Raw genomic sequence first — 12,946 nt, 5'->3', positions numbered from 1 at the left:
AGTAGAAGGGAACAGAGACTAGAATAATTCATCAACAGTTGTGTCCCAATAGGTGAGAATTAATATTATTTATTTTAAAATGACTAATTAGAGTATAATTGGTTAAATTTAAAAATATTAAAGGCATTTTTAAAAGTTATATATAAAGGTAAACAATCAACAGAACAAGAACACAACCTCTCCTAAACATCAAAAGAAATTTTAAAAAATAAAAGATCAAAGAAAAGTAACATAAACACAGCAAATTTAACATAATAATAACAAAATTATAAGAAAGAGTGGAGAATTAATCTATCAGTTACATCAATAAATATGGATAGATTTAACTCACCTATTAAGGGAAAAATTTTTTAATTTGGCTCACAAAGCAGGGCCCAACTATACTGCACAAAAAAAACACACCTCTAAACAAAAGGATCCAGAAAAGCTAAAACTAAAGGGGTGAGCAAAAGTATTCTAGGCAAGTGGAAATAATAAGAAAACAGAGGCTGTGATATTATTATTTATGTAGGATTCAAGCAAAAAACATGGAACCTGACAAAGGACACTTCTTAATACTAAAAGCCACAATTCACAATGAATAACAGGAGACGTTAACACATTCTGTATAAGACAGATCAAAAATAATAAGGATATAGAAGGCAAACAACATAATTAATAAGGTAGAGCTTACAGATATATATTGAAATTTTATACTCTGAATAGAGAATATACCTTCTTATCAAATACACATTCAACAAATAACAAGTGTTGGCAAGGATGTGGATAAAAGGGAACCCTCGTTCACTGTTGGTGGAAATGTAAATTGGCATGGCCACTATGGAAAACAATATGGAGGTTCCTCAAAAAATTAAAAATAGAACTATGATATGATCCAGCAATTCCACTTCTGGGTATTTAACCAAAGGAAAAAAAACCCACTAATATAAGATATATGCACTCCAGTGTCCACTGAAGTATTATTTACAATAGACAAGCTATAGAAGCAACCTAAGTGCCCATCAATAGATGACTGGATAAAAAAGATGTGGTACATATAAACAGTGGAATATTACTAACCCATTAAAAAAATTAATTCTTGTCATTTGAGACAACATGTACGGATCTAGAGGGTATTACGCTAACTGAAATAAGTCAAAGACAAAAACTGCATGATCTCACTCATATGCGGAATTGAAAAAACAAAACAAACAAACTGAACAAAATGAAAACAGACTCATAGATACAGAGAACAAATGGGTGGTTGTCAGAAGGGACGGGGGTAGGAGAGGTGGGTGAAATACGTGTAGGGGATTAAGAGGTACAAACCTCCAGTTTAATAGTAAACAAGTCATGGGGATGTATATACAGCGTAAGGAATATGGTCAGTAATATTATAATAACTTTGTATGGGGGACAGATGGTTACGAGACTTATCATGGTGATCATTTCATAATGTATGCAAATGTCAAGTCATTATATAGTATATCCAAAAGTAACATAATATTGTACATCAACTATATTTCAATTTAAAAAATGCACATGGGGCTTCCTTGGTGGCGCAGTGGTTGAGAATCTGCCTGCCAATGCAGGGGACACGGGTTCGAGCCCTGGTCTGGAAAGATCCCACATGCCGCGGAGCAACTAGGCCCGTGAGCCACAACTACTGAGCCTGCGCGTCTGGAGCCTGTGCTCCTCAACAAGAGAGGCCGCGACAGTGAGAGGCCCGCGCACCGCGATGAAGATTGGCCCCCGCTTGCCGCAGCTGGAGGAAGCCCTCGCACAGAAACGAAGACCCAACACAGCCAAAAATAAAAAATATAAAAATAAATAAATAAATAAAAGATTACTATTAAAAAAAAAAACTCAGTGTGTAGACACTACATACGAGTTCATTAAAAAAAAATAAAAAATAAAAAAAATAAAAAAATAAAAAAAATAAAAAATGCACATGGTACATTCACAAAAACTGATCATATACTAAGTAACGAAGAAAATACCAGTAAATTTGATCAAATAGAAGCATCATAAAGTCTTTCATCAGAATACAATAAAACTAGAAACTAACAAAAATTAAAAAACAAAAAAGGCTCTTCATCTGAAAACTCAAAAATTTTTATTGAACAAGTTTTGGGTAAAAAAAGAAACTAAAATTACAGATTTTCTTAAAAAATAATAAATCCTTTACATATTAGAACAAACAAGATACATCTGAAGTGTGATCAGAAGAAAAACCATAGCCTTACAAACCTGTATCGATAAAAATAAATAAATGAATTAACCACTCAAAAGCTAGAAAAATAAGAAAGTAAACCAAAAAAAGCATAATAAAATAATAAAGGTAAAAGCAGAAATCAGTGGAGAATGAAAAAAAAAAAGTAGGTATGATAAATAAACCAAATCCTGTTACTTTGGAAAAAATTAACAAAATAGACAAAAACGACTAGGTAAGGGGAAAAAATCTACAAAATAAGAAATGACAAAAGGGAAATAACCATTGAAACAGAGAAGTTTTTAAAATCATGAGACTACCTTCCAGACCTCTAGGCAAATAAATATGAAAGTTAGCTGAAATGGAAAAAACCAGTTGCCAAAATTGCCCCCATTAGACAGAAAGCTTTAAAGACTAATTTTCCTAGAAGAAATAGAGGAACTTATAATAAAAGAATTATGTCACAAAAAAGTATCAACCCCAGATGGTTTCATAGGGAAATTCTACCAAATCAAACAGTGGAGAGTGGCAATGCTATGAACTGTCCCTGACTTTTGGGGGGAATAAAACACACATATTAATACTAAGTGTATGGAGTTTCCTGGTGACCTAGTGGTTAGGATTCTGGGCTTTCACTGCTGTGGCCGGGGTTCAATCCCTATTCAGGGAACTGAGATCCTGCAAGCCATGCGGTGCAGCCAAAAAAAAAAAAAAAAAATCAATAAAAAACCGAGAACAAAACTGAAAACCAGAAAGACCTAACAGGCTTGAAGAAATGAAACAAAATCAAATAGAAAACAGTGTATTAAAAAATAAGTAAACACCAAGTGTATTCAATAGTGTGGCTGCTGTCCTGGGGCCACCAATCTAAACTTTTTATGTCATAAACTTTGTTCAATTCAGCTGGTTTTCCAACTTGTAAGACCCTCAAAATCACCAGCCTAGGCCCTAAAATCCTATAAATATCCTTTCCTGACTTCCCCTTTCTGAGAAATTACTAAGACCTAGTCAAGGTGGATTTTTCCCTTACTGTAAAATAAGCTACTAAATTTAGCCTTGATAAATGGGTTTTTTCTGGCAGTTTTTTGTGGAGTGGACAGTAAAGAGAAGAAAATTCAACACGGATAAGGATTGAAGAGTATCTCAGAGAAAAACAAACAGAATTAGGAATATAAGAAGTATAGGAGTTTTGGGGGGAAATGAAAAACTTAGTTTTAGCATACTGGAGATAAAGTCAACAAATTCTGGAGAGCTATTTGGGAGTCATACCCACGGAGATGATTGCTTTAAGTCTAGCGAATGGTAGAAGAAACTATACAGAGAAAACTATTACCTATACCAATCCTACAAATAAGGGATAGAAATGATTTTATTAACTCATTCACCATCCAGATGATTCAGAGACTAAAAAACGATATGAAAGCCACCTTAAAAATACTGCTTAGCAGTAATATTCCATTGTATATATGTGCCACATCCTCTTTATCCATTCATCTGTTGATGGACACTTAGGTTGCTTCCATGACCTGGCTATTGTAAATAGAGCTGCAATGAACATTGTGGTACATGTCTCTTTTTGAATTATGGTTTTCTCAGGGTATATGCCCAGTAATGCGATATCTGGGTCATATGGTAGTTCTATTTTTAGTTTTTTAAGGAACGTCCATACTGTTCTCCATAGTGGCTGTATCAATTTACTTTCCCACCAATAGTGCAAGAGGGTTCCCTTTTCTCCACACCCTCTCCAGCATTTATTGTTTGTAGATTTTTTGATGATGGCCATTCTAAACAGTGTGAGGTGATACCTCATTGTGGTTTTGATTTGCATTTCTCTAATTAGTGATGTTGACATTCTTTTCATGTATTTGTTGGCCATCTGTATGTCTTCTTTGAAGAAATGTCTATTTAGGTCTTCTGCCCATTTTTGGATTGGGTTGTTTGTTTTTGTGATATTGAGCTGCATGAGCTGCTTGTATATTCTGGAGATACATGTACCACAATGTTCATTGCAGCACTATTTACAATAGCCAGGACATGGAAGCAACCTAAATGTCCACCAACAGATGAATGGATAAAGAAAATGTGGCACATATATACAATGAAATATTACTCAGCCATAAAAAGAAACAAAATTGAGTTATTTGTAGTGAGGTGGATGGACCTAGAGTCTGTCATACAGAGTGAAGTCAGAGAAACAAATATGGTATGCTAACACATATATATGGAATCTAAAAAAAAAAAAAAAAGGTTCTGAAGAACCTAGGGGCAGGACAGGAATAAAGACGCAGATGTAGAGAATGGACTTGAGGACATGGGGAGAGGGAAGGGTAAGCTGGGACAAAGTGAGAGAGTGGCATGGACATACAGACACTACCAAATGTAAAACAGATAGCTAGTGGAAAGCAGCCACATAGCTCAGCGAGATCAGCTTGGTGCCTTGTGACCACCTAGAGGGGTGGGATAATGAGGGTGGGAGGGAGACACAAGAGGGAGGAGATATGGGGATATATGTATATGTATAGCTGATTCACTTTGTTATACAGCAGAAACTAACACACCATTGTAAAGCAATTATACTTCAATAAAGATGTTAAAAAAAATAAAATAAAATAAAACATGGTAGGTATAAAAACTAAGTGAAAGCAGCATACAGAGACTAAACAGTTATTCAAATGGCAGAGTTAAAAGTAGGAAGTTTAAAAAAAACACTAAAGTCATACGGAGGGAAACTACTACTCTCACCTCAACTCCTCCACAGCAGGTAACAACTAATTAAAAATTCACCAGCTCAGGAGGTAATGCTTATCAAATCCCCTTCAGGTAATTCATTTCTAACTGTCTTTATCTCATTAGATCAGTTATTTCACAACTGGAAAGGTCAGTGGATGGCTTCCTCAAAGACTGACACACTTCTTAGCAAATGTCAGTTATTAAATCACTTTGTCCAGAGAAAAAACAAAAACTATCCAGTTTTTTAAAAAATCATGTGCCCAGAAAATCAAGCCCATTTAAAATCCTGAAGATATGTGGATTTTGAGAATTCAGTAGCTTCCATTTAGAAACAATTAGACTTCATTTTTCACAATATCAGATAACATTAGAACATGGCATATTTTCAAGATAAACAAACAGAAACACACTTTAAAACTGTCCCTACCCTTCCCACCCCCAACCCCAGTAAGTATCTATCAGCATATTCTAAAAAGCAAAGCTTCTTCATGCAAGTGTTCACCAGAAACAACCACCACCACCTATTCCTAAAATAGCTAGTGATGAAACAGAAGGACAGTGAGAAAGCTGGAGAGGTGACTAACACACTGTGCAGGAGGGTGCTCTACAACTACTGGCATGCAGTGACTGTCAAGCAGGTGAACAGAATCACAGGCAGAGACTACCAGCTAGAACCCTTAAAGGGGCTGAATGCTCCGAGCAGAAAGCCCAACTTCCTGGTTCATCTCAGTAATTCTCAGAGAGAAAGAATTCTACCACCAAAAGGACTAAGGTTTGTAACAAAGGAAACTCTCAGGAACAAAACAGCAATTATAAATGCTAAATTCTTCAACAAATGAAAAATCTGTGTACACTTTGGAGAATAATTTAAGCATGTTCCCTATTTACACTAAAAATATATAGCAGTGCTTTTCATTAAAATTAGTTTGCTCCATTACATAATTTCATCTTTAACAACTAAGCATATGATAGAGTATATTTCATTATAACTCAAAAATAGGGCACCTCCAAAGTGGAGTTATTTTATCCTACACTGAAGAGAACGCTTTGGTTCTAATTATATATATCAATGGATATACAGGCTGCAACTTTTACAGTCCTACAGTTTGGCTCAGGGTAATGACTCATTTGTCTAATTAGAGAACTGGTCATGCATTTTTCTGTTTTTGTTGTTGTTTTTATTTTTTCTTTCTTAGAATATCAGGATTACCATTTAAAAACTGGGTCCATCTCCAATAAAAGATAAAGACAATGAGAATATTCTGGAACTTAGCAAAAATTTTAATTAACTAGGTCTTTGGAACAATCAAACAGCTTTTAAAACAGTTCAAAGATAAAATATTTAATGAGTCAAAAGAAGATCATCCTAAAATGTTTCTCCCATAATGAACAGATACTAAAGAAAAACATTAGAGACCCAACTTAATTAAGGATATGCACGGAAATAAAATGCATATCATTCCACCTCCTCAGTGATAATGTTTTAGTACATAATAGACATACAGGGTACTCATATTGTATTTTCCAGGACAATTCCAAAATCAAACACTTTATACCCATAAATACATTTGTACTTATCAAACTACATATGCCTAATTTGGGTTGAGATATGATAATAGTTATTTTCTTAATGCAGCTTTATTAAAAACATAACTCCAATGTTGTAATTTGTGATTAAGACAAATTCACATTATCTATAGCCTTTTAGTTGGCTAGGTTGGCCCAGGGAGACATTTTTGGCATTGCTTATTAAATTTTTAAAAATTCATGTTTATTTTCTATTACTAAAAAATGCAGAGGGGAAGCAAGTTTAAAGCCGAAAAGAAAAGAAAAGAAAAGAGAATACCATTTCAGTTAAAAGCTACTGGATTATTTTTTATATACCCTATTCACTAGACCACGGAGGGATCAAGAAACTATGACCAGCAGGTCAAATACAGCCCATTGCCTGTTTTTGTAAATAGTTTTATTGGAACACAGCCATGTGCCTTTGTTTACTTATTGCCTATGGCTGTTTCCACTCTACAGTAACAGAGTTAAGCAGTTGCAACAGAGACTGTATAACCCACAAAGTCTAAAACATTTACTATCTGGCCCTTTACAAAAAAAAATTTTGAGGCTCCCTGCTCTAGACCTTTTAAGATATAACACAGAAAACTCCTACATTAGTGCTAAGTTAAATAACTTTAATATTTTTTGCCTAATTTATGATTTGACATATACTGTTAAAGTGCCCTTTATCCAAGTCCTATTAAATTAAGGTTTAGCTTTAGTTGCTTTGTTCACTGAGGTTTCCCATGTACAAACCGTTATACGGAGAAGAAGCTGTGAAGGTTAGCTTTAGATTAGCAAAGACTATTCCCATCAGATTTGCTTGTTGCCTATTTTTCTTATATTGCTGTAAAATTACCATTTCGGAGTCACTGTGAGAGGCCTGACCCAGGCTGGGTGCAGGCCCTAGCTCAGAGTGAGAAGCTTGGTCAAGGGAGAGAAGGGGCTCAATAATGTCATCGTAATCATCTTCCTCTGTATCCCCCTCCCCATCGGCAAAAGTACCTCTAGTCAAGAAATCGGAGCGCGTCCGCGCCATTCGAGCTTTCTTTTTATGGGCCGGTCTGGCAACCTGCTTGACCAAATGATAAAACAAATAACACAACAATGTTTTGTTTTGGTTTTTGGGAGACGATGCCAATGAAAGACATCAGAGAGCTTATGAATTTCTTGAAACATCCCCTCCACCCCTGTGCCCTTTCCACTAGAAGTGACAGGGATAACCAAAAGCAATCCATATTCATTACTCTGGACAAAGAATAAGAATGGAAGCTAAATCTATACTGTTCTTCTCCATAGCCAAGGAAGTCATCTTTCACTGCCATAATGAGTCACCAAAGTCACTTGCATAAATTGCCTTCTTTTCCTCAGCAACTTCTCTTTTGTAAATATAATCTGGATTTTTAGGCACCCTTCCCTGCCTGAAGTACTCCTCTCTAAGTATAACAGACTTAACTCATGGCTTCTTTCTCTATAAACACTTGGGAGTAAATGAGTAGATGAGGTGCTCTACCTACAAGAATAATAATTTCCAAAACAGCGTGCACCTATTTTGCATAGCAGATAAATAAAACAAAAGTCAATAGTTACCTCTCTTTGGCCCGGCCCAGTTAACTTCACAGGTTTCGAAGCTGGTTCATCTTGTTTACGGAGTTGAGGATTTCCACTGTTTAAGGCTTCCTTGGTGACACTTAGGATAAAACAACAGGATTACATTTCAATTCCTAGCAGATATCTCATGGCAGCAGTCTTAAAAGTATAGCATGAAATACAGTCTAACAAGTCAGGTCAAAGAAATAGATTTGATAATGAGAAAGGGAAAATACCAAATCCTCAACTCTTTAGAATCAGTCTCAGAAGAAGGGGCCTTTAATCATTATAAAATACCTGATAAGTAGCCACCCAGTGATAAGGGCCTCATTACTTTGTTTTATACTGAGATGGTCCTATTGATAAGCAAATTTTCATTCTGAAATCTCTCTGTAGCTTTCATCTGTGGTCTTAGTTTAAAATTTTAGAATGAAATCAACACTGGCAGAATAAGAAATTGTTATCAAGCTAAGAGAAGTATGCCCCAAACCATAAAGATGGTATAGTGTTAGTCTGTGAAAATTTAATTCTGCTTGAATAACCAAATGATATGGCTGCTTTATCATTAAATTCTCTCTACAAATGAATGTCTGTGTCTGATGAAAATCTGAACAGAACCTGTACTTTTATGGCCCCAATTATCTATATTAACTCAGAACCATGAGTCTTAAAATTTATCAACAGGACTGTAAACTCACTGAAAATCATATCTTACCTTCTAGCATACTGCTGGGTTTAAAGTAGACACTAACTTATAATACCATTTGGCAGAGTAATTGCCCTTGCATTCAAAATCTTCCACTTAATTTTATAAATGAAGCCCTAGGTTATCTTGTCCTTTGCCCTATGCAATAATCCCTAAACAACGCTAATTAGATGTCAATCTTTCTGATAGCTAAAAGCTTCTCAGAGATCTCCCTTCTGACCAGTGTACAATCAAGTCCAGCTATCTTCGGTTGTCCTGAATAATCCTTTTGGTTATTAAAAATCTCTCTTGCCACAGTTGAGCCATTTACCTTCGATTTGTTCTCCAAAAGAGAAACAATTAATAGGACCTTTGATAGCACCTGACCACCCTAACTTTTAAACTCACAGCATTTTCTCTAAGTTTCTCCATGATTTCTTTTTTGTTCTCCCTTACTAACCAGCTGAAGACTACGATGTACTTATCACCACTATGGCATAGAAAGGACACTAATCTAATGTTACTTCCTAATCATGACATCCAATGCTGATTTCTAAACAGGAAACTCAAATTCTGGTCTCAGCTGTTTCTCTAAATATGTGACCTTATATAAGTCATTTCATCTCCACGGGCACCAGGGACCTCATCTTATAATAATGTGGGAACTGGACTAGATATTATAACTTAGAAACACTAACATATATGATTCTATAAAATGCTAATGTTTCTAGTATTACTTATAGAACAAGAGAAGATGTGAAGTATGAATTTTACTTAACCTTTCACACAAACAATCTAATATATAATCATTTTGAGGATAAATAGATATTAATAAGGTAAAGCAAACTAGGTCAAGTAGCTATAAGACTTTATCTTGGCAAAATGATAAAAGGAATAATTCACAAGAATGATTAATGTTTTTGAAATCTGTTAAGTCTTCTACAAAACAGATTCATGGATGTAACAACTATGCACATACACACACACACACATGCACACCCCTCACATAACTAAAATTAATCAGAATGACAGAAAATAATGTTTTTAACATTCTCTGGTGGGCTTATATGCTACACAGAGTCTGAACTTCTGGGCAATCTCTAGGTTAATGCACAGCACTAGGATCTCAAGTTGTCATGTAGTCCAACTGCATTTCATACTCCTCTATAAAAATTCTTAGTGGAAAAATAAAGTATCAATGATCTCTTGCCCATATTTACAAAGAGTTTCTATAAAATCTGTAATTTTAAAGACTGACAGAGTTAAAAGTTGAGGTTATGATGAGCAAAAGTTATTTTCAGAGTTAACATGAAATTTAACTTTTTTAGCCCTAAGACATAGCCCTCCTTTCATTTAAACAGTGATATTCTCCCACAAGAACAGAAAGAATTCACTGTATACATAGCCTTAATATAAATATCTTAAATTTTATCAAATTTGTTTTCATGTACCACTTAAGAAATGCTTTCTCACAGCTACCACTACTTAAGACAACTTAAAAGAATAAAGAACTTCCACTTATGTGAGGTATTTAAAGTAGTCACAGGGAATTCCCTGGCGGTCCAATGATTAGGACTCCATGCTTTCACTGCCAAGGGCCCAGGTTCAATCCCTGGTTGGGGAACTAAGATCTCACAAGCCGCGCAGACAAAAATAAAAATAAAAAAATACATACAGTAGTCATATTTTTAGAAACAGAAAGTAGAATGGTGGTTGCCAGGGGCTGGGGGTAAGGGGAAAAGGGGGGCTGCTTTCAATGGGTAATTGAGTTTGTTTTGCAAGATGAAAAAGCTCTAGAGATCTGTTGCACAACAATGTGCATATAGTTAACGCAACTGAACTGTACACTTTAAAATGGTTAAGATGGTAAATTTTATGTGGTTTTTATCCCCCCCCCCAAAAAAAGTACAAAGAACTTAATGCAGACCATAAATAGGCCAACAGCTGTGACAAAGCACATTAACTTTAAAGCCTGATACTAACGAGCTTGGACTGCTACACCTAACAGCTCTAGGGCAACCAGCAATTGCTGACTGCCTACTAAGTTTCCAGGCACTGTTTCCACAGCCCTTCACAAATGCTTTCTCACTTAATGGGGAGGAACCAAAAACCCTGCTATCTGTGCTTAGTCAAAGACTCCTAGGGTATAATTATATCCAATTTCAGGTGGCTGGTGGAGTCAACAATTAGGAAATTTTTTTACACACAGCAAATGGCTAATTTGAGTAGCACCCATACAAATAGCTGACGCAGATCAAGGCATCCTAATGAAAATTCCAAAAAGCTTCCCATTTATACATAAAAATAAATAAAGACTTCACTTACAGGGAACTACTCATATTTTCCTTTGGCGTGAAGAAAATGGCCCTAGTAGTTCCATCTCTGAAAGGGTCATCAGATTTGTAGCTACAAGGCTGAGTTGGCCTAAGGTGTTCTCTTTTTGAAATGCGATTATTAGAGAGTTTACAGGCTACATTCAGTTGGGTGGACATTCTGTCTGTCTTGGATAATTCCTTAACAGCACTAGATTGGCATGGGCCTCCTTTTCTTTCAAAGAACACAGTGACAGGTCGGTCCTTCAAGGGTAAGTGAGCAGAGGGACTGTCTTTTGGGGCAAGAGCAGCATCTTTTACAGTTACTGATGGAGTCCCAACTACACTGGGTTCGTCCTTATTTGGGGTATTCAGGATGAGGAGAGAGGATGGCCTCTCTATTCTTTGCTTTGACTGATGGAAAGATGGTACCAGAAAAGTCTCCCCAGTTCTTGGCTTTTCAATTGTCTTAAAGGCTTTACGCTCCTTTTCTAAAATATCTGTTTGCTGGCGAATCTGTTCCATCATCTCTTTTTCATTCTGCTGCTGCAATTGCTTTTGCCTTTCTTCCTTCTCAGTGTTTAGCTTTTCTAACTTCTTAAGCACAATATTGGAAGAATCTGTATTCAAAGAAGCAACAACTTGATTTTCCCCTGGGAAGTGGTACTTTCTGGCTTCCCTGTTGATATCCAAAGTAAGAGATGGAAGTGTTTCTTCACTTTCCAATAGTTTGTTTCTCTGGACACTTGTGTCTAGCTGAGACCTTGTTTTCAGTGGGTCTTGTTGGGGAATATAAAAAAATGTAGGCAGACTATTTGAAATAAAGGAGTCTCTCAGCTGTGGTTTACAGGTAATAGATTCAGAACTGCAAACCAGTTTTTCCTTCATAGCCCCATTCTTTAAATGCACTGAGTCAGAAGGTGCCCTCTTTTGAATCAATGTATAGTTAGTCTCACTTGAGGTACTGAGGGCATTGTCCTGTGAATCAAAATTTGGACTGCTAGATATCTTAGGTGACAGAAACGGCACATCTCCTTCATCTAGAATTATGGGCTCTAGTTTGCTCTTTTGGCTTTCCTCACAGCTCAGAAGTTCCAAGCTTCCTTGAGAGCTTTCACTATCAGGTGTACCCTGTAAAGACTGAAGGCCCTCAGGCATCAGTTCTGTAGACCACCTACGTTCTTCTGAAGGAGACACACCACCAAGAGAACGGACTTTCAGCAATTCTAAACTAAATATAGCTTGCTCTAGTTCTCTCATTCTCCGACTTTCTCTTTTGGCCCGACCCACTTTTTTCTGGTGGAGATCTTCCAAGGACTTGGGTCTCTCTCTTACAGTCACATCTCCCTGCAAGTCCATACCACTTCGACTTCTGGCTCTCTCCTGTCGCTTGTTTGGGGACTCGTTCAAGCAGTCCTTTGAACTTTCATGACTAATTCGATTACTCTCTATCACAGATTTACATTCCTCTATGGCTTTTACTCTGTTGTCAAATGAACAATCCTCCCATTCTGAAGGGTCTGAACCGTGAATTTCCAGAGTTCCATATGGCTTGATATTTGCCAATCCAAGTTTTAGTTTTGTTTTTTTTAGTCTTTGTTCTTTTAAAGCTTTAAATCTATATCAAAACAGGAAAAAAAAAATAGGCTAGAGATATCTCTTGGTTACCACTGGAGAGAATACATTTATTGAGAATTTTTTAAAAAGTGGAAAGTCTCAAAAATTTTCTTTTTATAATATTAAGTATTTCTTAAACTAACTTGGATGCACATTTCACAATTCTATTTCTAGTGGAGAAGACAAACTGAGATAACCAATTCTAACTCAAGTTAGGCAAATGTTAGAGCAGACATATAAGAAGTACTTGACAAGTGAGGAGTTAATTAT

At 36.1% G+C, this 12,946-nt stretch overlaps 1 protein-coding gene across 9 annotated transcripts in view; it reads right to left on the bottom strand.

Annotated features, from left to right (window-relative positions):
- Nucleotides 1-12,946, bottom strand: part of MYO9A (myosin IXA) — a 278,184-nt gene that overhangs the window by 77,881 nt on the left and 187,357 nt on the right. For 7 of the 9 annotated variants that reach the window (XM_059912852.1, XM_059912849.1, XM_059912850.1 and 4 more), the window contains 3 exons: nt 11,073-12,677; nt 8,063-8,162; nt 7,332-7,547 (listed from right to left, as the gene is read on the bottom strand). In XM_059912852.1, the coding sequence (XP_059768835.1) occupies nt 7,332-7,547; nt 8,063-8,162; nt 11,073-12,677 (1,921 nt within the window). The remainder of the gene's footprint in view (nt 1-7,331; nt 7,548-8,062; nt 8,163-11,072; nt 12,678-12,946) is intronic. The other 2 variants (XM_059912853.1, XM_059912857.1) reach the window with 2 other exon arrangements.

The sequence above is a fragment of the Balaenoptera ricei genome, chromosome 2, assembly GCF_028023285.1.
Source record: "Balaenoptera ricei isolate mBalRic1 chromosome 2, mBalRic1.hap2, whole genome shotgun sequence".
Taxonomy (NCBI): domain Eukaryota; kingdom Metazoa; phylum Chordata; class Mammalia; order Artiodactyla; family Balaenopteridae; genus Balaenoptera; species Balaenoptera ricei.
The sequence above is the reverse complement of the archived record's forward strand: the minus strand, read 5'-3'. Positions and strand labels throughout refer to the sequence as shown.